The sequence below is a fragment of the Branchiostoma lanceolatum genome, chromosome 19 (assembly GCF_035083965.1).
Source record: "Branchiostoma lanceolatum isolate klBraLanc5 chromosome 19, klBraLanc5.hap2, whole genome shotgun sequence".
NCBI classification, from domain to species: Eukaryota; Metazoa; Chordata; class Leptocardii; order Amphioxiformes; family Branchiostomatidae; genus Branchiostoma; species Branchiostoma lanceolatum.
In genome coordinates, this window is record NC_089740.1 from 8244066 (window position 1) to 8268323 (window position 24258).

The 24258-nt window shown below is 40.5% G+C and overlaps 1 protein-coding gene across 1 annotated transcript; it reads left to right on the forward strand.

The window, feature by feature from the left end:
* Nucleotides 1-192: 192 nt before the first annotated feature.
* Nucleotides 193-21876, forward strand: LOC136425512 (normal mucosa of esophagus-specific gene 1 protein-like). Its single transcript, XM_066414391.1, has 5 exons — nt 193-303; nt 16709-16811; nt 20113-20201; nt 20579-20636; nt 20999-21876. Exons 2-5 carry the CDS (start codon nt 16734-16736, stop codon nt 21080-21082), a joined length of 309 nt encoding a protein of 102 aa, XP_066270488.1. The 5' UTR covers nt 193-303; nt 16709-16733; the 3' UTR covers nt 21083-21876.
* The last annotated feature ends 2382 nt before the right edge of the window (nt 21877-24258 follow it).

The window sequence follows — 24258 nt, forward strand, 5'->3', positions numbered from 1 at the left end:
TATAAGTTGCAGAACTTGAGTCCAGTGTTATTTTGTCATTGTTCACGTTTTGCCACATTTTAAAGTTTTAGAAAAAAAAGGCCGAGATGAAGTCTGTTCTCGAGGTTATGCTAATAAGGACCATGATTGGTACCGGCTTGTAAACCGTCGGGTTGAACATTTATCTAACTACCCCGGTCTTTAGCCCGCACTCTACCATCGAGCTGCACGGCAGTCAGTCCGCATTTTGAGACATCACAATCTCTGTCAGTTAGAGTTATCAGATAAATTTGGGTTCACCGCAACAGGTGGTTGTATTAACAGGTGGGTCTTGTTTTCAGTCTGTTCTAATATATGATTTTTTGCGGTTAAAAGTAGCAACTTGATTTGCGTGAAGGTTCTCATGTGTAAACGCGGCTATGTATGAGAAACAGGAAAAGTGAATTGTGTCAATTAGTTCCAATAGGTTTATTGCTTTACCCGCATTTTATTTACAAACCTGTAAATTAGGGGAAACAATTTTGATTTATAAAAAAAATGACACGCTCTTGAAACTAAAAGTCAGCATGCTGTAGTAAACCTTTTTTGATACATTGTTGAAGAGTTTCTATTATGTTTTGTTGCCATTGTGACATGTCCTCTCCTCGAAGAAGTTCTAAGAACGGTTCACACATCTTAATATAAGTCTCGGAGTTGCACACAGCCACGTCTTGGTTTGCCATTACTTCTCACTCAAAGTGCGAGGGTCGATCGTTGCCGAATCTTTTTCTTTGTTGAGAAGGGAGCAGAAAGTAATTATAGCGTAATCTCTGCTGTAAATAGAAGCTACTCGGAGATTTGATAGCACATTCCTCAGAGCAAGGCCTTATACAAGGAGAAAAGCAACAAATCCGGCCATAAGCTTTTAATGCATTTTATTCTTTATGTGATAAACCGATAGTGATATTGGCCCTTTGCTGGAGGTGGTCACGCTTTATTCGGTATGACCGGAACGGATTCTTCGCAAACGGAACAACTCAATCTCCCAGCAGATGTTGGGGTTACAAATTGTTCGTTTGTACGTATTCTGGCAGTTCTTTTCACCAACAAAAGTAAACTGGTCAGAAAACCATACCTTAACATCTGCTTGGAGATTAGAACATATGACCGAATCGAATCATTACTGTTGCGTTGTGTTGGTGTAACGTGCACGAAATGGCCTCGTATTCCGGCGTATACGTACAGGGATTCCTCCGGAAATATTCCATATCCCGGTGCGGATTTGGCGTATCCGTTAGTTTTAACGGATACGCTAAATCCGCACCGGGATATGTAATATTTCCGGAGGAATCCCTGGACGTATACGCCGGGATATGAGGCCATTTCGTGCAGTGTGGGACGTTTGGCCCAGAACCCAGAGGTCCTGGCTTCGTATCCCTTGACATGCCAGCGATGTTGTGCCCCTGGGAAAGGCACTTTGCACCACTTACCTCACTTCACCCAGGTGCAAACATGGGAACATAATTCGGTTGGGGATATATAAGGTGGTGGAGGGGGAAGCATAGATTCCACCTCTCAATACGATTAGTATTGCGTCATTTGAAACTAAGGAGTAAATATTTGTCCTCTAACACACGATACTTTGTTCTGCTACAAGGTGTGCCAAAGTGAAAGTAAAACCATATTTTACAGGTGACGTGCATTTTTGCTAACGTCTAGACGACGGGTAAATATTTGACTTCCCCGAGACCTAATGTGATCAATAAAATGGGTGTATGTGAAATATTTCAAATCTGGCACCAGGTTATCCAAAGCATTTTTATGTCGTGACCTGTCTTTTTGTAGTCTCCACCATACATCTTTGTTTAATATAAAACATAAAAGACATATCTTTTAAAAAATATTGTCCAAACAAGGGATACATTTTGCATAATTGCCAAAGAACTTGGCAGACTATAGATGGGCACAGTCGCCAACTCTTCGAATTCGGGTAAAGTGTTCAGCCTATTTGGCAATTTCTGCTCATTTTCCAGCCAGACAATAACTAAGTCTAGTGAAGTCTATAGCTACGTCTCTCGTGGATATTCCCTTCTTGTTATCCAAATATGCGCCTACCCAATTTAAAGGCGCCACAACTTCTGCTAAACGTTAAGTCAGTACTGCTAATTGTTCTGCATTCTCCTGAAGAACGTAAACGTGTACGTTCATGTATAACAGTGTATATATTCCCTGTGGAATTACACTACTTCCCCTAAACGTACGTAATTCCGTTAACAACAACAAATAATAAAAAAAACATGTAGCCTAACCGCAGACAATACTGCATGATATCAAACCGTCTTACCGACGCCAATGTCAAGTACTCAAACCTTTCATCACGATTAGTCCATTATCCAAATCTGGCGGGGACGGCAGGATGTCTTTTTAATCCCCTCTATCCATCATATTTCTACCCACGGAAAATGAATGTAGTCAAACCTGCTCTTATGTAGACTAAGTACCGTTCTCCGTAGTAACCGCTGGCTCAATCTTATCGCGTCCTAGTCCGTGGTTAGGCAGCAAGCGAAAAGATTGAGCCAGTGGTTACTACATGTGTACGGAGGATGGTACTCAGGCCCACTCTGATGACCTCTTGTACCGCAGGAGGCCTTGAGAAAGCACATGCGGCATTACATGTGCATCATCTTCATTTTCCATTGAAGTTAGTATCTTCTATTCACACCCTCTGTACCATGACCACCCAATCAGCACAAGTCATCGAGTTTCACTAGAAAAGTCCCTTATACAAAAGAGGTTCTTGAATAAGCCTCAGGAAATCATGCATGTCTATTTTGCAATAAAAGTTTATGATTTCTGTCCCCCCTGTTGTCTCATGATGAATATCAAGCGAGATCTAATAGAGAAGTACTTATAATTACTGAAAAAGCAGGATATTATGTCCATTTCCCGGTAAAAGTTGATAAATTCTATTCCCACACACTGTACCATGACCACCCATTAGACATGAAGCACTGAGCTCCAGTAAAGAAGTTCCTTGCGATACAACATGACTTCTAAATAGGCACCAAGGTTCCTTTATGTAGCACAGACATTAAGTAGTAGGACTGCATGTCCATTTCCCAGTAAGAGTTAATAGCATCTGTTCTCCTCCACTGCCCCGCGACGAACCAATGAACATGAAACTAAATTTCAATGCAAAATTCCCTTATTCAACATTGCTCTTTGCATTAACCTTACTTGGGGAACCATGTCCATTTCCAAGTAAAAGTTAATTACGTCTGTCACACATAATGCCTAATGATGAACATATCTCAGAGCTAGAGGCGAAAGCATTAGAATAACACAAACTGTGGGAAACCATGTCTACTTCCAAGTACGAGTTGATAACAACTGTTCTCACTCAACAGTGTCCCATGACCACCCAATGAACCTAACGCACTGAGCTTCAATTAAAAGGTCCTGATGCATTAACCTTGCTTGGAAAACCATGTCTAGTAAAAGTTATTAACTTCTGTCCTACTTACTGTCTCATGATTAACATAGCACAGAGTTCCAATATGGCGATGGCCTAAGAATAACACAAACTGTAGGAAATAATGTCATTTTCCAAGTACAAGTTGGTAACATCTGTTCCCACTCAACAGTGTGTCATGACCACCCAATGGGCCTTAATCCCGAAAGTTCCTTATACATTAACCATGCTAGGGAAACCATGTCCATTCCGCAGTAAAAGTTAATGACTCCTGTTCCCACCCACTGCCCCGTGTGGACATAAGCTCTTGGACACTGATGGAAGACCAAGACTACCGTTATTGGTAGACACAGACGATTTGTTACAACATTACCGCTCCGTAGTTACATGTACGCTTGTAAAAGGCCATCTGTTTTATAGCAGATTATCAGACGGTGTCTCTTTCTCCTCCTCTTTTTCTCTCCCTCTTTCAGTTCTCGATCTCTCTCTTTCTGTGTCTCCGTGAACGTTTGTGTGTATATATTGCACTCTCAATGAATGGAAGATAGATGAATAGATACATGTGAATGAGTTGATACATATAAGGTCTTGAGCACTGATGGAAAACTAAAATTACCGACTCGAGGCGGACACAGACGATTTGTTACATTGCCGCTGCATAGTTACGCTTGTAAAAGGCCATCTGTTTTATAACACGTTATCAGAAGGAATGCCGGAGTTTGATTATCGTTATGTGCCGGGGGATGAACTTGCGCACAACATGTGTCACCTTCTAGCGTTTCTCGTGTGAAAATGAACATATGCACGTTTGTAAAGACATCATTTCTATACCTATTATGATCATGTCTCTTTCTCAGTGTGGGTATGTGTGTAGATTTTGTTCTCTCAATATATATTTGTATAGATGGATGGAAGAATGGATAGATCGGTGGATAGATTGAGGGATAGACTGAGGGATGGATGGATGGATGGATGGATAGCTGAGTAGAGAGAAAGAGAGAGACAGGGATGGATAGATAGATAGATAACTTGACCTTGTCCCTCCCCATTAGATCTGATTTGTACAGTTTGATTGCCCCTCTAGTTTTACGTTTGTACTGAGAAAATTGGATGATCCAAAATTGCTGTATGAAATTGAACCGCTCAGTCGGAAATAAAGGGGATCACTACAGTATTGAGATGGAGCCATACGTCACCGTTCTATTGGCTGTTGCCATGGTGACAGAGTCAAGGACAGTCGTACATTTTTACAAGAGGACCTTGAACCAGAAATCTGACCTTGTTTTCTTGTATTTAGACAACGTTAACGCCCTCGGAGTGCACAAACTTTCGCCTAGTAATGAAAGCTCTCTAAATATGACGTACACTTATACTCTCCAATCAGATGTTGCGGCAAAAACATCGTATAGTTTTTTGTTAGCCTGCTTTTCTGACAGACCTCCACTCCTATTGAATAAAGAGTCAGAAAAGCGGCCTGTCACAAATCTGAACGACTTTCCCCATTATATCTACTTGATGATTACAAAACCCACATTTTGAATTGTATTGTCGCCACTGAAAGAAGCAATTATAGAATTTCCATTTGCCCTAAACCACAGTCCCCTGTTCTGGAGGTTTTCCGGGCGTTGTCTACATGTGTCTCTTTTTCTGGAACGCACGTCCATCTAAGTCGCTCCTAATTCCTGGAAATTCTAAAGTAAAAGAAGACAAGTTTATTCAATAATTGTCCTGTACTGCGAAGCATTCCAGTGTTATGACATATTGTTTATTGTTTCACATATGTACAAGTATTTTAAAACAAAGAAATAAAGGACCAAAAAAATGCAGGGGGGGGCAGAAGCCTAGGTGTATTTTTGTGGGCCTCCCCTCGAAACTTAACAATAGGAATTATATCATAAATTGTACATAACTCAAAACTATACACAATTAACAATAGAAATAAGTTGAACTTATATCATAAATCCTAATAGATGAACAGGAGGAAATACAAAATGAATACAGTACATATGGTAGGGGAAACGTTTGATGTGGGTTTGGGCAGTGTTTGTGTGCGCCAGTCTAAAAGAACCGAATTGATCTGAGTTCTGTAAAATCCCCATGTTGGTGATAACAGGAGAGGACTTCAATTATCAAATGGAACGATTTTTCATGGTCCGCTCGTTGTTGCCATGACAACCAATTTCTAATTCACGGACAGTCGTAAATTTGTACTGGGGGTCATTGAACTCGAAGACGTTGCTCTCTTTGCTCTAACATCCAAGTGATGGAACAGAGTATGATCTAATCTCTGCGCTTTAAGGTATGTGAGCTTAAGGGATCTTGTGTTGCAAAATGAAGCAAGAATGATTGGAAAATGTATACACTATACAAGATAGTAGTTTCTTACTGTACCTCTTATCCTTGAAGAGCTTTCTTTATCGAATATCCCTGAAAGTCAACCAGTCGTAACTCCGTTTTCAATCTTTTCTGATAAAACCATTTCGTGTAAATGCCACTCTTTGCTGTATTCCTCTACCCATGGAGTATTGATGTGCAGTGTGTATCGTGTAATATCACTAGATATCTTGTAGGCAGATGTATTAGTTTTCTTGTCACGTCTGCTCTGATCTATGCAGAAGTTATCAGCTAGATATATGTTATTGACTTAACCTCAAAACTAGGCTGGCGGCTTTATCATCATGTGCTGATTTGGGCTCTGCTTTTTGATTGACTAATTTGTCTACTGTTGCGGCGAAACAACAGAACCGTTAGAAGAAAACAATACATGATTTATAAGAAATTGCAACTGTTTTTTTATTCACAAAAACATCAAGTATACAAAAGGCACAAGACAAAGTTGCAGCGAACTCAAGTTATATGCAACAGTTTTTGCAGAAATGTTCGCGGTGTTTTTTTTTGTTCGTGGTTTTCGCTGTGAACTCTTAAAACCACCGCGAAAAGCCGTTCCCTTGTGTTACTGTAGGGCAACTATTGTTTCAAACGCGAACTCAACACCACCGCGAACACTCCATTTTCTGCCTACCGCGAAATTAAATCCCCGCGAACTTGTCCGCATTTACAGTATATCCTTGCCGCCCCCTGCACAGCATTGAATATGAAATATATAACAAGACAATTAAACATTTAGGTAATAAGAATTACATAAATTCCAAAAACTAAGCTCGTGACACGAGACTAATCAAGTTGTAGGCGTGTGTTCCAATGTTGTTCTCTACAGCACCTGCTCTCAGCATGGGGTAGCACGAAATATGTTGTTTGTCTGTGTGCTTGATAGCCCCAGGCGCTATGAACCTGTCGTTCTAGATGACTGAATACTGTGTCTGAAAGAGGTGGGTGAACATAGATATGTCAAATTAAACATTGGCAAGTTATAACGTGGGAGTTGGGTAAAAATCCTTAACAGAATAGCAGTCCTAAAATCTCTGTGCTTGATAGCCTCTGGGCCAAATGATATATTGCCTGTCACATGACGACTGAATACTGTTTGTGGAAAGGGTGTTGAATAGACGATACGTGTCAAAATGAAACGTTGCTTTCAAGTTATAACATGGGAGTTAAATAGAAATTCTTAACAGAAAAGCAATACTAAGAAATATTTGTATGTGATTTTGATAGCCTCTGATAACACATCACTTGCGCCTCCTGTGTTTGTAAGATAGTGGGTGAAGAATTTTTGGTTCTGTGCAGCAGATAAGTCAACAGAATAGCGGCGTTTTTTTTTTTTTTACAGACTAAATGACGAATTGTCTATCGCTAAACGTGTCTGTAAAGATGTCTGTGCGTGGGCCGATATGCCTGGCACGGTAAAATGAAGCATTGCTGGAAATCAACAGCATACTTGCAACGATGATTCAAAAAAGACATTTCGGCAAGTCCGGAATGTTTTTGGGATAGGCCAATGCCCCTGACCACCTTTCCAGACAATTTCGTTATTAACGATGTTATTCTCCTAAGTGCTTCCGTTACCATGCATTATTTATGTGAAATATATCGTGTAATATTCGTCAACGTCCTACCTTGACTCCTGTTATACATATATACTTGGATTAGCTACCACAAGCCTTGGGCAGTGTACATAGACTAGAATCCAATAGATAGATCTGATAACGTTAACATTTCTGTACTGCTGTATTCTATTCATTTCTTATACATTATTTTCCAATGTTTTTTGTCCAACGTGCTATATCATATCAAGGGGATCATATAGAGGTAACCTTTAAGAAAAGGCGCCGAATTAAAAGATAGACCAATCAGTAAAAGTCGGCAATATCAAAGCGCCTACCAGCCAAAGTGATAGACAGTGGTGATGGCATCTCTTTCAACACGTTACCTTCAGCCATGCCGACAGTATGATTTATGACATAATCTTCTCTCCGTACGGAGTAACCTTCGGACCGACGTCTTTGTAAGTCGCTGTGATATATGGCTTGTCGCTAGTTCGCTCAGCATGGGGTCTGTGTTCGCCTCGTGCCGGGAAAGGTCTCACGGTGCCCCGGGGGGATGGGATGCTTAGTGACGATAACAAAAAAAGAAGATGGCGCTTATGAGGTAACTGTCGGTCATGTCGACGATCGCTACTAAACTTGTCACGGGGGTCGTGTCCTTCTCGTGCATGGAGAGGAGTCTTGAGATGTCTTCAAGAACATATAAGGATCCGGTTCAGTCTCAGTGAATTACGTTTGCATTTACAACATTTAGCACATCTTTCTCGTAGTGCAAACAAACACTCAAAAACACTGAGACTTACACCTCTGTTTGTACTTTATTTGGTATAGGGCAGTATGTTACCCAGTTGTAGATATATCTTGGAGCTATATGGAGATGGTTTACGTGCCCTTCGTCCATCAGTGCGATGTCCAAAACAGCTGATACCAAAAGAAGGTGTCTCTCTTCAACGTGTGCCTAATGTAATATAGGTCAGCTAAGCGTGCGCTGGTGTTTTTGTCGTTAAATGTTATAGCTATATGGCTAACCCATATAGAGAAGGAAAGAATAAGGAGGTCCATTTCATACCATATATGATGTAGGGCAAAGGCACAACACGTCTACTTGTTATTGTAGGACTGCTTTAAAGCTATACGGAAAGGATTTGCTACCTCTTCGCCCTTCAATGTGATGTCCAAAACAGAAGACACCAAAGAGAGAAGGAACGAAACTCTTAATTCATACCATCTAAAAGTCATTATGGCAAACTCTGGTGTAAATGAAAAAGTGACAATACATTTTTTTTTTAAATGCAGTGACAGCGATCTGCTGTCACCTCTCACACGTATACCACATACTGCTTTAACCATCCCACTAACGATGATTGGTGTAACCATGGGAATCTCAGGTACATGAAAAGACCATCAGCAGTAAGGGGGTTAAACAGATATCACGATTCACCCTACAGGTCACCCGTTAAAGGTGTTTCCTGAAAGATAATGACAGGATTACTTACCAGACACTAATCTATATAGATAGACAGAATCGGGACACCGGCATTTAATGACTTTACCGTTTGATTGAACAGTTGATATCACCATCAGAGGTCAACAGTTTGTTCTGTCGTTTATAATGGTCGACACATTAAGTGAACCAAGTCTTAAACAACTTAAAGCTGAATTTCGTTTATCACGGAGATAGAGTCCAGTAGTCTTTAAAATAACAACCCGTGTACATAGGACCCAGATGACTCTTTTCCAATCCACTATCACCCCCCCCCCCCCCCTCACGTACTCAATCTGAGCACGTGTTAATGAGAAATAGCTCGCAATTTAGACATGAAAATAGAGATAAATATAGTCATTATCATACTTTCAGTTTCCTATTATAACGAGGTGTAAAGCAGTGAAAATATATATTACTTGAACAGCCCTCCTAAAAGTGGACGTTCGCTTTATACTCGGTCACCTCAGTTGACCGATGCAGTATGCAATAGATTTCACATTGTACTTTGAAAGGACATAGATCCGTCAATGTGGCCTCAAAGCTTTTCAGCCTGAAGAGAAGGATGTCTACGAGATAACGTTGCGCGTGTGTGAAGCTCTCGCATGGTCATGAGTGCTCTCTAACATGTGTGGGCGGGCTTGTACAAGATACAGTCGTGAATATGATGACCCTTCTTGTTCAACTATATCGTTCTGGATGTCTGTTCTACATCGAAAGACCCCCGGCTTGTAAAAGAGACGTCTACAGATAAGATATATGAATAACTCATACAATTTGTCTGAGAAGTGTTTTTTTTTCATACGTGGTCTTAAAGACAGTTTGGTAGCATCTTAAAGGAATACTGAGATAGGAGTAGGGCATTCAACTCGAGCAGTGTGGGACTACATGAGACAGCGGATCAGAAGGTTGATATCAGATATTTGCAAAAACCTCGCGGCAAGCCGAGATTGATATCTTTAATTCTAGTCAAAATCCATCGTGGCTAGGAGTTAATTAAGTTCCCGAGGTGGGTAGATTTAGATATGTCAAGAATGACCAAAGCTCTCAGATGTTTAACATTCATATACAGTATATTAAAGCGACGAAAATCATCACTCAAAGAGACTCAAAGCTTACGTACCAAAATAAAAGTACGGTTAGGGAATACTTTCCACAGTGGTAAATCCGATTTAAACTTGGTGGATATTTCATATCATCAAGTTCAACAGTCACGCATTGATTACACCTTTACTATACATTCCCCTGGGGGAAGGGAGAACGGTCATGACAAGAAAAGAAGTAATATTCTATACACTACTAGGCAAACGCCATCCATTTTTCTCAGGATTTTATACATCGTAGTAAATATCTAGCCAACGTGGATATGAACACAATGGAAAAGGAAACACAGTCTCCGAATAGGATTACTAATGTAATATCAGGTAGACCAACAAAGGGAAGACGGAGTACACCAAGTAAGATATGCTTCAACATCATGTGTAAATTCTTAGATGTGGGCTATAGACTAAGGCACCTCATTTGTAACATCCAGCCGGCCTGGATAAAAGCATAAACATAGTCTCCGGCTAGGATTTCGTAGAGAATGGGAAGAGGAGTTACTAAAAGAAAGGTATGAGTCAACTGCATGTGTGAACATACTGTACTGTAGATGTCGGTATTGTACTGTCTGATAGGAGTCATTTGTCAAATGTTATATTTTGCAACGTTGTCTGTGTATGTAAAGTCCAGGCATTATGCCGAGTCACCTGTTTGACATTGCCATTAATCTAACGTTATCTTTTGAGAAGATAGAAACACGTCGACAGGACTAAAAGCTTCCCAACATGTCCGTGAGGATTTGTGCTACAGGGGGTTGCGGGGGTAAGATTTGTCTTGCTCGGCAGCGTGGTCACGAGATTTGGTAAAGGCGATGTTGGAACAGGGCGATACCTAGTGTACAGTCTAGCTGTTTCTTAGTTCATCTATCTACCCTGCCCCCCCCCCCCCCCATACACACACACATACATCCATACACAAACACACACACTGACAGGCTGACACACACTGACACACACACACAGCAACACACACACACACACACACACACATACATACACATACATTCATAGGTATTAACAATTTATGCCGTTCCTTATGACCTAATACTAGGAGCATTTCCATGATTTATCCCCACATAACACGTTCCATCCGGTGCCACAGTTGAAAGTGAAAGGCAAAATGTACCCCAGAGACACGATAGTAAAAGGTCGATCTAACTTATCATACAGTCTGCCGAGAGCCCAGCGGATGTCTGTGATGAAAGTACTCAGTACAGTATAACAGATTGTCACTTTCACTGTAGAACAAGTAAAGCTTTGAACTTGAATGCGTGCCAAATCATTTAACGTTACAGTGTGCTCCATCTGAGGTTGAGACTTTATGGCACGCAAAGTGGCCATGAAACGTACATGACTTAGCTTCCCTTGAAACTTGAACTCTTCTTGAAGCAGCTGGACCTATCTAATAGTATGTAAATTTACTTGGGATTCCATGCAATTAATAAAAGTGTGCGTTAATTCTTCGTGTAATTAACTGACTTCTACGGTATATGTACGGCCAGTTAACGTCAAGAAATATCATAGAATATTCAGTCGTCATCTTTTGCACATCAAACACTTTGACAAACAAGGAATGAAACATTGTGGAATCCACGCTACGTCGGTCACGTACTGTAATGTGATGATGTATTCCGTTTGAACACGTTCACATAGCACGCGAAGTGGCAATTAAGTTCACAATCTACCCTGGAGACCGTTAAAACATCACATAATCCGATTTGTACACAGAAGCTGCTATAGCGCTAAAAGCTTTTCAAAGTTAACCTCACCAAAAGTTCATTTCCTAGTTCTACTTCAAACTAAGATGGGTTTTAAAACGATTGGAATTAGACAAGATTCTTACATAGGAGACACACTCTAGAGCTTTTCAAAGATAACACCACCTAGCTAAGGTCCTGTTCCTTCACTTAAAGAGTTCTGTTTTCAAACTTAAATTGCCTAAAACTTCACTAAGTTTTTAAGCTTTAGAATAAAGCGATATTCTGCTAAGGGCTTTTCTAAGGTCACCCAGCCCAACATGTCACAAGTTCAATGCCTCTTCCTTCTACTCTCAAACTAAAATTGGCTAAAAGACATCTGATTCGAACAAAACGAGCAAACTAAGAATACCCTGGAGATTTTTACACAGGAGACATTTTCTGCTAACAGCTTTTCAATGTAGACCCCACCTAAGGTCTTGTTCGTTCACTTAAGAGCTCTAAACTTAAATTGCCTAAAACTTTACAGTTGCTAGGTTTTACACATAAGCATTATTCCGCTAAGAGATTTCCATAGCTCATCCCATCTAAGGTCTAGTTTGCTCACTTCCAATTTCTGCTCTCAAACGTAATTTGCCTGAAACTTCGGTGGTGCTGAATTTCAGGGCATACAAAAGCAATATCCAGCTAAGGGTATTTTAAAAGTCAACCAAAGCAAGGGCATACAGGTTCACCATCGCTTACTATATTGTTTCCGATTCGGAAGTAGAATTGGCTTAAGACATATAGTCCGAACAAGGCGAGAGAGCTAAAGACACCCTAGAGGATTTCCTAATAGCCTCATCATCTCACAAGGCATCCTCGTCTCGTGATCTTTCCGTCTTAGAAGAGTGGCCATGCGTCTTGGAGATGGCACCCCGCGGGTAAAGATTTCCTTTCAAGTCTGCCCACTGGAACGAGGAGATAACAGGCTTTCCTTTTTAGTCTGTCAAAAGTCGTTTCCGCGCCACGTTCAAGTTCATTAGCTGTTTATGGCAGCGTGGAGACAGGACGTGACCTGTTTGTGAATTTCGTTCTATTCAGTGTGTACAGTACATCTAGACATGCTTAAAGAGAAATCAGAAAGTACCACGGTCACACACAAAGGAGCCCCAACTGATCGATCTTGACCTTTGTCTTCCCAACACCTATTGAAGCCATACAGAAAATATCATCACAATCCATTCAGGGGTTCTAAACTTATGCAGACCAAAAATATATGGAAACACAAAGAGACACAAAGACAAGCACACAGACAAACCAATATTAATACCTCATTTTCTTATGGAGGTTATGAGCCTCACCCAGATTAAAGTTATGATTTAAAATTTGGTGTATATTGATATAAAGCCTCGTAGTTAGCACTTATGTCCCGACTTAAACCACTTATCTTTGGTTGAGGCACCGACTGCTTTGTGATTTCATCTCTAGTTTTGTATCCCGCCCCAAACTCTCCTCAATAAAATGTCTTTTCTTGGATCGAAAGTTCAAATTTCAATCAAATTATGTATCCATACTGATGAGCCTGAACCCTAATACTATACAAGAACCTTTGAGTTACTTATAATTCTAGAAAACATTGCTGTAACAAAACTTTATTTCATCGTTTCTTGGTGTAGAGAAATCCAGAAAAAAGATGAACTCTTTTGAACTCTGTTGGATCATTGACATATGATTAACGATGAAGACTGATTTATCGCAAGCGAACTTTTTCACAGCTGGCGGCTACATTTTCCATTGTGTACAAAGCATACGGCTATTAAAAATTCATAATATCATAATCAATAATACATTGGATATCATAGTCCGGACACACCCTCTATTCCATACAAGCATATTGGACACACCCTTCAACCGAGTTTAACCCCCCCCCCCCACACACACACACACACGCACACACACACACACACACGCACACATATACATACGCATACGCCCCTTAGCGTTGACACGATACATTTTCCTATTTACTCATTTGTCCTGTGTAATTTTAACTTTTGATTTCACGTGCTTACCTATTTTAGGGTGATATTTGTCATTAACATAAATTGGAAAATCATAGCTCTAATATCTGTCAAATATGCCATGCATGCATTTAACACTTCCTCTGAAAATGCAGCACTGGCATTTTCTATATCATCCGCCCACAGCGCATGGAACGCGGTATTACTACCCAACTTGCAGCTGTATATTGATCACAGGAACATACAATGCTCCAACCCATAACGAGTGATATATGTACAATGTAATTGAGAGAGGCGGTGGCGATGGTTTAAGCCTGCTGGCGCTTAGAGAAATACCGCATTGCGGTGAAACCATAATTTGTGTCCCAGTACACACCGTTCGTTCAGGTTATATGTGATAATCCGTGTGTTTTATTGTACGTGGCTTCTGTAAAGTCACTCGTAATCTTACAAATGGGTTCCAATATCGTATCTTTTACAACTTAATTAACGAAGGAGCACAGGTAGATTTTAGCCTGTACAGATATGTCTGCGGGCTAAACCAAATAGGGCCAAATAGGGGGGTGTTTGTGCGAGAGGAGTTGGCCACCATACGTTCCCCCCCCCCCCCCCCCCCCGGCTGTTTTACGTTTAGCCGATTTCTACAATTTTTAAGACCGAAAATATCTGGTGCAGACTTTGATATAGTGGAGATAGACACCATCACAAACATTATATTCATAACGTACTTATAGCGTTATTTTTGAAAAGGAGCTGCAGTTTAGAAAAAGCTGCTAGGAGGCTGTCGTATTTTGAAATAAAATAGCTCCTTTGAAAAACGACGCATGCCTATCGCTACGATCTACCACAAAAGATCTGATAACGATTTTTGGTTTTAGTTATCCTTGTTACAAACCAATTACCCAATTAACGTGCCAACTCACGAAGCAACGAGGGAAACATAATCTTCTCAGTAAGGTTAAACGGATTATTTGCCTCAGTAATTTTCCTCCAATCTAGTACACCACGCTCTGAAATCTAGTCAGTCACTGTACGATCACTGTAAGTTTACACAGTTAGTTCAATATATAATGCTGACAGAAGAAGACAGTCTTCAATGAATATAGCAGGAAATTGGCACCGATGGCGAAGAAAGAGGAGCTATTCAGAACATGTTAGGAAATAGACTTTGCCAAAACATTTGCTCAGACAAAGTCAAAGTTTTCGACATTTCCTCATGCCGTCCAACACACATGTGAAACCATGTGGCTTCACTTTAAATGTCGTTAGTTAAAAGTGAAAATAACCACGAGGTCATGTCACAATCTAAGTAATGCGCCTTTTTTTATTGTATTGTTTGCATTCCAAGAAAAGACAAAAATCTCACAATGTTTTCTTTCTCTTCCTGAAGGGTGGGGGTTTTAATATAACACCAGAAAGTGTTTAAATCAGGCCCCCTTGCAGCTTCCTTTTAAACAGCAGCTTTTTGTATCCTGCAGTATAAAATGGATCTTTCAACACACTTTGCCCTTAGAAGTGCGCGCTGAAACATTGAGCGAACTTGAAACGCAAAAGATCCTCCTGATACTAGTAAGCTTTTCCCACGACGAAATAAAAGTATGTCACCCCAGGTCAGACTTCACAACCACGACTTCGCTTGAGACGGTCTATTTTTAGTCACCGCTGGTAGTTCATCGTTTGCGTGTTTGCAGAATTGCGCAACGCCCTTAAGGATCGTTCTGCATGGTTAGTTTGGGGGAAGTTGACACAAGGTAAACCCCTTGTCGCATATTTCTGTCGCCATGACTCACTCGGGACGCCCGGTGTACGTGAAACCCCGCACGTAGGCCACCTCCACTTCAGCCAATCACCGAGCGGAACGTTCCCGCCCTTTTCTCGGGAAGCTGTGACGTCACTGTGAGGTAGACCGATTTCTGGGACGGTAGCGAATCACTTTGGTTTCAGCTGAGTCTAAGAAATGGCCAAGACGGGCTTGCCAAGTCAGTTTTTGTTAAGGTTAAGGAGTAAATTGACTCTTGAACTAAAGATTTCAACCTCAACTGCTCTCAAACTGTGTTTGGGGCAATGTTAAGTCAATATTTTTCAACCTAAATCTCGAATTAGCTCTGCTCAAGCTATTTTGACAGCTTTGGGGCAGTATATTTAAGGGCAACCCCAGAATTAAGGTGGCACCCCTAAATGTAGTCTAGAACTTTCAAAACATTTGAAGAAAAATACTACATCTATTAACTTATAAGAATGAAAAATGAATAAATAGAATTATACGTTTAACACGTTTGTAAACCGGAATGGACCGGTTGACAGTAAAACATCACATGAGGTGGAAAAATACCAGACTAATTGTCGGTGTCGTTAAGAGTGTGTAGCAACCGCGCCATATATGGGCATGCGATCCCATAAGGCCTTGAACTGAGCGCGAGTCTCACGTAGGCAGTGTGAAGGTCATTCGACTTTCAGAAAGCAAAAGGGTGTGTTGACATGAATGAATTTCATCAAAATATATAAATTTTCTGATGGTTGCTGTTATAGTATGTAATTCTCAATATAATTAATTGAAATAGGTGTAAATCTTGCAAAGCAATTGTTTAAAGTGAGAACAAGGAAGAAATGTCAGCGCGAATACGACCTTGAATTGGGCCGCTCCCCCATGAAGAAATGGGACGGTCCGTTCTCTGTGTTTTACGTTTCGTAGTAAGTTCCGTATCCGTCACAGGCAGCCCACGTGGGTCTCCTCACCCTCTGACGTAAAACGCCGGTCAGAAACACGTTTGAATCAAAACCGCCGGTATAAATACAACCAGCACACGCCTTTTCCGGCAGAAACCCAGAGATATCTACTACTTCTTCCATCGTCTCAAGAAGAGTCAAGTTTTCTTAAACCAGCAATCATCATGAGAGTCAGCCGGGCACTCCTTCAACAAGCCGCCAGGGCGATGTACCTTGGTGGTCCCGACAGTTTCTTCAAGTATGCCGGAAGCTCAATCTTAAAAGACCCATCGGTAAGATTATTTTCTCCTTCTTACAATTTTTTCTTTTGTAATCTTTTAACAGGTATCTGACCCTAACCGTAAGAAGCATGCGGCTAACGCCTCTCTACTTTACCCGGACACCGTTCTACAAATTTCTCTTCGGCTCGGTAAAAACTGGGAAGGAGGTAAGTGTCTGGATACTGACATGTACGGCGTAAAACCGGCCAGGAGATTTTATGTCACGTGTTAGTCGCTAGCTATATAGATCCCAGACCCCATTAAAATATGTGTTGCTTGTTGTAAAAACTATATCTTGCTTTACGTGGTCCCAGTAACGAGTTTGGAAACATTTTGTTCTTCAAATCTAAGGTTCTACGTGGTTTCGGGAGGTTTGTTCCGGGTGCGTTGGGCGGTTAGGGATTACAATAATGTACTCGAATAGTACTAGTGTATGAGTGAAAGCTGCTTTTTCATGCAGTCTCTAGTATCCAGTGGTGAATCATTTGGTCGTGTGGTTTTAATCATTTTCACGAAGCTGTAAGATTTTCTGGGAGCGCTGAGTGGTTAGGGATGCTAAATACTATGCAGGCAAAAGTTGCGCAACCCCTGTAGCAAAATCCATTGTTTGAACGGTAACGATTTTTCTAGGTCACAGCCAATACGTGAATGGGATTTTAAAATCGGTTTTTGCAGCAATTGTATTTGGACAACGCTTAGACATTTTGAAGGTTTTTCAACGGAACGTCAAGTGCTATGTTTGTTTGCCGTTTTACCGGTGACGTTCACACTGTTTTTGACAAGGAAATGACCACCAAGTACGTGCAGGAATCGCGGTCGTTGCCAAAATACAGTGGCACAATGAACGCCTTTTTATTGACTTTTAAATGTTAAAAAAGAAATACAAATAGCCTAGGGTTTTTGCTAGTGCTTAACAGAATTCTGACAAATTTTAATATTTCTGAATAAAATTTTCTAGCCAGTAGAATTCTTGTTAGAAGTTCATGTAGTATGCCTAAAGTTTGTTTAACGTTCTCTGTCACAGTGAGCAATTAAAAAACATTTAGTTTCAAACTTGAAAGCGGGATTTGAAAATAGCGCCAACACTTGAACACAAACTGTAACAGAAACAAACTTCTGTTACTGAACCATTTAGACATCTGAAGAGAAAAACTGTCATGTCGGCGTTTGGAAATCGGGCTAGGACTGGTGTTCTATTGTTCGTGTAACGTTCGCTCTCGTGACATGTGCTAGCCCAGAAAATTGAACTTCCTGTAGTTCATGTTCTATTCGTGAAATTTGCGGTGACGTCTTGTCGGGCAGACAGGAAGTTTATGAGGAAGTTCAGGTTCATTTAGTTCCTCCTGGGTCTTTAGTGGCTGAAGGAAAGATAGCAGGAATATGCCAAACAAGTGAATAATTTGCAAGAGGTCTGACAAAGCCGGTCACAAATTTTCTTACTGTTTGACCAAGTTCTGTTTTTTTAGCCTCTAAATAAATACGCTTGACTGAAATAGGAAACAGGAGTTGCAGTGACTATTACTGTTGGCGGGACACACGTTGGTCACGTACACAAAAAGGCAGTGCGCAGGCGCAGCTCGCGATGGATGACGTCGACATAACAGCCAGTGCGCAAGCGTGTCCTTAGATCTATGCCAAAATGCGATCTTTGGAATTTACTTTATGATTTAAGATAGCAGCCTTTTATCCCTATTGAGTTACCTAGCATTAATTCACTACTGTATATCGTACTACAGTGCGCGTTATCGATGAATTTTCTTCTGTTAGAAAAAAATGCTGCGTCATACTGAGCACCAGCCGTTAACGTTAAGCCTACGTGACTGCAGTGCGCCCCACCCACAATTATCGCGTTCCATGCAATTATGAAACCACCTACGAACAGTCGGCGCCAGGTGTTTAACGTTAAATACCCGTTTTTACAAGCGCGAATGTATTAGTAAGTAAGTAGGGTTTACTCAAGGTCGCTATTCATTGATTTTTCGCGCACCAAAGCTTTGTCCTAGAAAGCAGGCCGAATGCGGTCGTAAAAAAGATTTATATCTTTCAGTTGATTCCGCCTTGTTCCGAAATAGAACAGCACCATACAGTCCCATTATTTCAGCTGAGTGGCTTATATAAAAGGGTGCTTCATCGTAAACGTTTGGCTGATTTGAAAGGAACAATTTAGAATGAATTTTCGCCCGATTCAGAGACTTGAAAATTTGTGAAGATATTTCATTCTCTGACGATATTATTTGTACAGAGGCAACTCTAGGAATATAATAAGTTGGCAGGGTCTATATTGTCAAATTTTGGCTATAAGATGTTTGTTTTTACAAAAATTTTACTGTTACAAATCAATGTAGTGATTTTTGCTTGCCTAAAGTGTATCAACTGTTTTACATAATCAAAGCACTCAAGCCTAGAGTTTGACGGTCTGTGACCACTATGTTTTGGACACAGGCCAAAAAGGGCTCCATTTGGCATTGGCCCACATATCCTCACAGTATTGTGTTAACCGCAGAGATATCCGACATTATCACTGTAGTACTAAACTCCACCCATCAACTAATGGAACATTTTCTGCATTATTTGAGTCAATAAGTACTCTGGACAGTCCATAGTGTGACCAGTGGGCACACGACACAAACGTAGGAGGACTGCATTTGGCATCGGCTCACATACTCACAGTAATTGTGTTAACCCAAGAACTATTGACTATCATTATCATTGCAGCTCCGACCAGCACTTAAGGATCCGGAGTTTTTCACATAATCAAAGTTATTATCAGTAAGAACACTCTATTCCACATGTGTGCATTGGACGCCAGCCACAAACGTAGAATACTTGGCATTGCCCCACATACTCCCAGTGTTGTTGTAACCCCCGCCATAGTTCAATGGTGGCCTGCGTAAGGGCCCCGCCTGTGACAGTGACATCCTTGTTGACCGTTTCGACCTTGATCCGCCCTACAACTCGTAAAACAACACACAAATCCTTTAAGTCGCTTTCATATTTATCTTTAACGTTCCGGGGATTCTTGGGGGTAAACCATTTCTTTCTGACGCCGAGGCAAGGTCGCCGGAAATGTAGTCTTGAAATTCAGACCTCGCTGTAGGGGTGTAATGCTTTCATCGTTTCTATTTGCGTTCAACCCTACCCCATGGCTTTAGGTTGAAATACGCTGTGGGAAAATTCTAGACTCTAATTTTAGACCTTGGCATTCTATTCGTTCAATATGCCCTTGGAATTCCATATCATTGCCATACTTGCATATCTTATATTATCTCCAAGAGATTGATAACACATGTACAACATTAACTACATACGTACAGTGCATTAATTTTTCCTCGCATATTTCATAACATCTTACAAAGATTCATAATACTTAGCAACGTTTTATAGAACTATATAACTGTTCTAGTGTGCTTACTTGTTGTGAAGTATTTGGATCTAGAGTCTCATATGTTTTGTTCCTGCCGTTGCTAGGTGTGGCCCCTGGTGACCATCGTGACGGGGGTGGGGTGCATGGCGGTCAGTGCTCTGACGTACACAGCCATCACAAAGTCTGACGTCGTGTGAGTATCCCTACTTCGTTTCATGTTTCAAAATAACATAAAGATCAAATCAATGGAATTATTTGTGGTGATAGGCCTTTAATGTTAAAGGAACTAGTTGTTAGACTTTGCGAAAGATCTCGATGCATTTGTACAAGAAATTATACATAAAGTATGTTTTCATTATTGACTATTTTGAAAACTCCAATAAGTCCAATTACTTAGGGATTGTCTTCTTTTATCCATTTATTTGTGAAAAGATAAGAAAAGACTCTCTGGCTCTGCAACGTTGAGCCAAATACAACTCACTGCATGTTAGGAATATAGTTTCGAAGCATACTTATGTAGTTTTACTCACGATGCCCAATACTTATCATGCTTCATTTTTCTCTCCACAGTTTTGACAAGAAGACCAAGCCTTGGCTGAATGTGCCTTTGGACAGACCGACGCAAAAGGTGTGCAAACTTTACCTTGCTTTTCACCATGTGAACAGAATATGTGTATTTTTATAGTATACCTCTGAAATCTATCTACAGATTTTCCTAACCATTTCTCGTTTTTCTATTGACGTTTGTCTAAGAGGTTTTTTCATCGCTTTGTCTAATCAAAACTATTTCTAGCTTTTTATTGGCGTTTTTCTGAGAGATTGTTGATTTTTCATGGCTTTGTAAAACATTGCACTTGAATGCATTCGTGAAGCAGATTCCAACTATGCTAGACATTTATTGATGAAACTGTGCTAACTTGCCCAAGGTTTGGGTTCTTTGAATCTTTTTGTTCTATAGTTAGTAATAATCCAAAATCTCGTTTTCTCCAGCTGGTGACAATTAACCAGACCTACAAGGACATCCCAGAGCTGAAGGTCATGAGCGAAATCCGCGAAATGGACAAGCAGCAATAACCCCTCCTGCACGTCTACTAAAAGCCGCCAGGGGGCGTTAGTGAACGGCAGCTGCACCGAAGCGACCAGTATTTCAAGTTGGGGCCACGCTGCTATTGTATACGTAGTTAAAGTTGTCTTAAAGTACGTGATATCATATCTTTACCACACAAAAAGGAACTATATGTTGCACGGATTCTAAGATCAAAGAGTTTAGCGGACCAAAACTTGTTTTCCTGATTATCAACATTTACGAGAAAATCTCTTCATCGATTAGAAAATGCAAAAAGATTGTAAAATATCAGTTCCGTCCATTCAGATATCCATTGCACTTGTTGCTATATCTTCTTTAAGAAGAATGAGTATCTTGTAGCTGTATATCTGACTACTGTATACGGAAGTTGTGAATCAATGAGTCACTATGTGAAGATGTGTCTTAGCTTGGCACCATACATGTTGCAATTCTCATGTGTGTAGCAACACATTGTAGCAATACTTGTGACACAGGAACTAATTTATTGTCACTGAAAGTATTTATGACACATGCACCAATGATGTTGCCTTTGTTGAATTTCAGGGACACAATGTAGCAATTGTGAAAAATGAAGAAAAAAAATTATTGTCACTGAATGAGCACGTACTTGACACTATAATCAGGGAAAGATTTCTGATGTGTGTGATTATATGTATAGTTTGTCAATGGGAAAAAAGAAACAAATAATAGAGTATTTATGGTGAGCTCTATATAAGCAATTACTGCTGAGCAATCCTGTATATGTGAATTGAATTCACAATAAATCTATTGTTTGAAGAAAGGAACTTGTTTATTCATCTTTTTGTGAAGAAAATCTTACAGGGAGTAACATTTGAAAATCACTATAGTCAACTGACGACACATGTGAATATAAAAAAAGGTGAAAGCAACTTAACAAGAACATTATGAAGACTCAAATTAGATAGATTCCAGACACTTGTATCACATTGATCGGACACAAATTTGGACAGAATTCTATAACCTTATTGTAAACTCTAATCAGTATACAGCATACCCTATCAGAGCTCAACCTTACCCAGAGGACGCATTCTTGTGAGAACTTTTTACAACCTGTTCCCGACAAAACCCATGGAGGCGTTTCTTAATGGGCACATTCCTTCAGAATCTGTCTAAAAGCCATTGCGCCCAAGAAGGGTGGTCATGTCTCATAAGTAACCTGGGGGCAAGAATTTCCTCTTGAGGCTGTCCAGGGAATATCAGACGTCCCTTTGAAGTCTACTTAAAGTACCCGAGAGATAAAAGACTTACCTTTTAGAGCTGAAAGTCATTTTCATGCTACATTTACGTTCACCAGCTGACCTTTACGAGTTTCTGTACTGTAAAAGCGTGGAAATAGCACGCCGTCGGTTTATCTTGTAGCCTTTACCATAGATCTAAGCAGAGGTTGAAAGGTCATTTACTTCTTTGAACCATGTCTCCATATTATACTACTTAATGAAACTGCCATTTTTTCTAGTAAACACGAAACATTCTGTCAAAAGTTGCTGTTGAAAATTGCTGAAAAGATTACCTTAACGCCCCTTAGAACGCAACTTTGTATCCAATATCATTATAGGTGAGCTCAGGCAACAAATCAAGCGTTATCTTCTCATGAAGTATGAGTATATGACTCACAGTCACGCTATGGTAGCAACTCCTCCATGTACAATGTAATTGAGAAAGGCGGAGCCGACGATGAATATCGCATTGCGAGGAAACACAATTTGTATTCTGTGCCCGTCATGGTTTGAAATATAAGCTTCATTAGATCCAGTACCTCTACACTAAACGGTATAGAATGTCGCGCGTTTGACACCTTAATCAACGCTAAATGTGATAGCTGGTCTCAAGTGACGACGCTAACGACTACATGTATTCAACGAGATCACAAAATTAGTTTATTGAAAAATGAGAGCCTACTAAATTAGGGGAATTAACAACAAGTATAGGATGAATGATAAAAAATAGAAAAAGCATTTCGCTATGATGTATATAAATGAATCCGAATTAGTCCCGCGGAGCTCAGACAGCTACAAATATGTTCTTCTGTAAATATTGCTAGTTTTCTTTCATTGTAATATGTTGACTTTATAATTGAAATATCAGGGTAACGTTTCGCTACAGATATGTTCCTTTTGAGGGTTGAGTCTCAGGTATCAAACCTCAACACATTTATAAGCAGAATAGGGGTGACCCGGTTTGTGCGAAAGGAAAGCCGCATTGCACTACTACTAGCTACTTACGAAAGGACCATGCTTCACCTCAATTGAGAATGACTGCTGTACCTTGCATTTTAAGACGCACTGTTGTGGTCATTTAAGGTCAACGAACCTTACAGGGGTCAACGTCCGACCGCTGGGGGTCACCGCTCTATTTTAAGGCACCACCGGTAGCGTAGTTTACTTTGGACTGAGCTGTACAGTTGCGGAATGCCATTCAGTAAATGGTTATTCATTGACATTGGACGCATGTACAACTTAACTCATGACCAAAACGAAATCGTTCAGGTTTTGAACCGAATTTGTGATGAGTCACGAGAAATGAGGATACGTGCAAGAATGCACGTAGTGTGCTTACGTCACGACCAATCGCTGCGCGCGGACTGCCCGTGCCTTTGTGTCGGTAATGTTATACATCCCGGTCCCTTCAGGCTATTGAGTGCTTTGAGTTTTCTTAAGGTCTGACTAAGAACCATACTCTTACCAAAGACATTCTCGTGACTAAGAGGTTTAGGCGGAGATTGAATGAAGCATTTTATACCTTTTGTGTTCACTTTGTGATAAGTTCGGATATAAAGTACCTCATTTCGTTCGTTTGAGCCTGAAAAGAAACATGTTTAGACTAATTGTAAGTGGCACCCGGATCGCCTGTAACCAAATAAAGGGACATCATCCCGCGGTCCTTGAACTATTCTAACGATCGCACGTAGCCAATCGGTAAGGTAGTTCCACTTCGAAAATTAAGGGGTGTGTGGAACATTTATCAAATATAAAAATAACGAATTGGGCTAAGACAGGCCACATTAGTCGGCCAATGGTGAACGACTAATGATGTTTGAAACGCAACAGTATCAAATTGTAAATAAAATAATAAATTTAAGACGAATTTTGCACCAGATGGATCTGGAACCCCCGATTTAAAATGGACTGTTCCCCGGCCGGTG

Coding starts and splice junctions, on each gene's coding strand:
- LOC136425512 (XM_066414391.1), top strand. CDS start 16,734: ATGCGGCTAACGCCTCTCTACTTTACCCGGACACCGTTCTACAAATTT. Junction 16,812..20,112: donor CGGTAAAAACTGGGAAGGAG/GTAAGTGTCTGG, acceptor TGCCGTTGCTAG/GTGTGGCCCCTGGTGACCAT. Junction 20,202..20,578: donor ATCACAAAGTCTGACGTCGT/GTGAGTATCCCT, acceptor TTCTCTCCACAG/TTTTGACAAGAAGACCAAGC.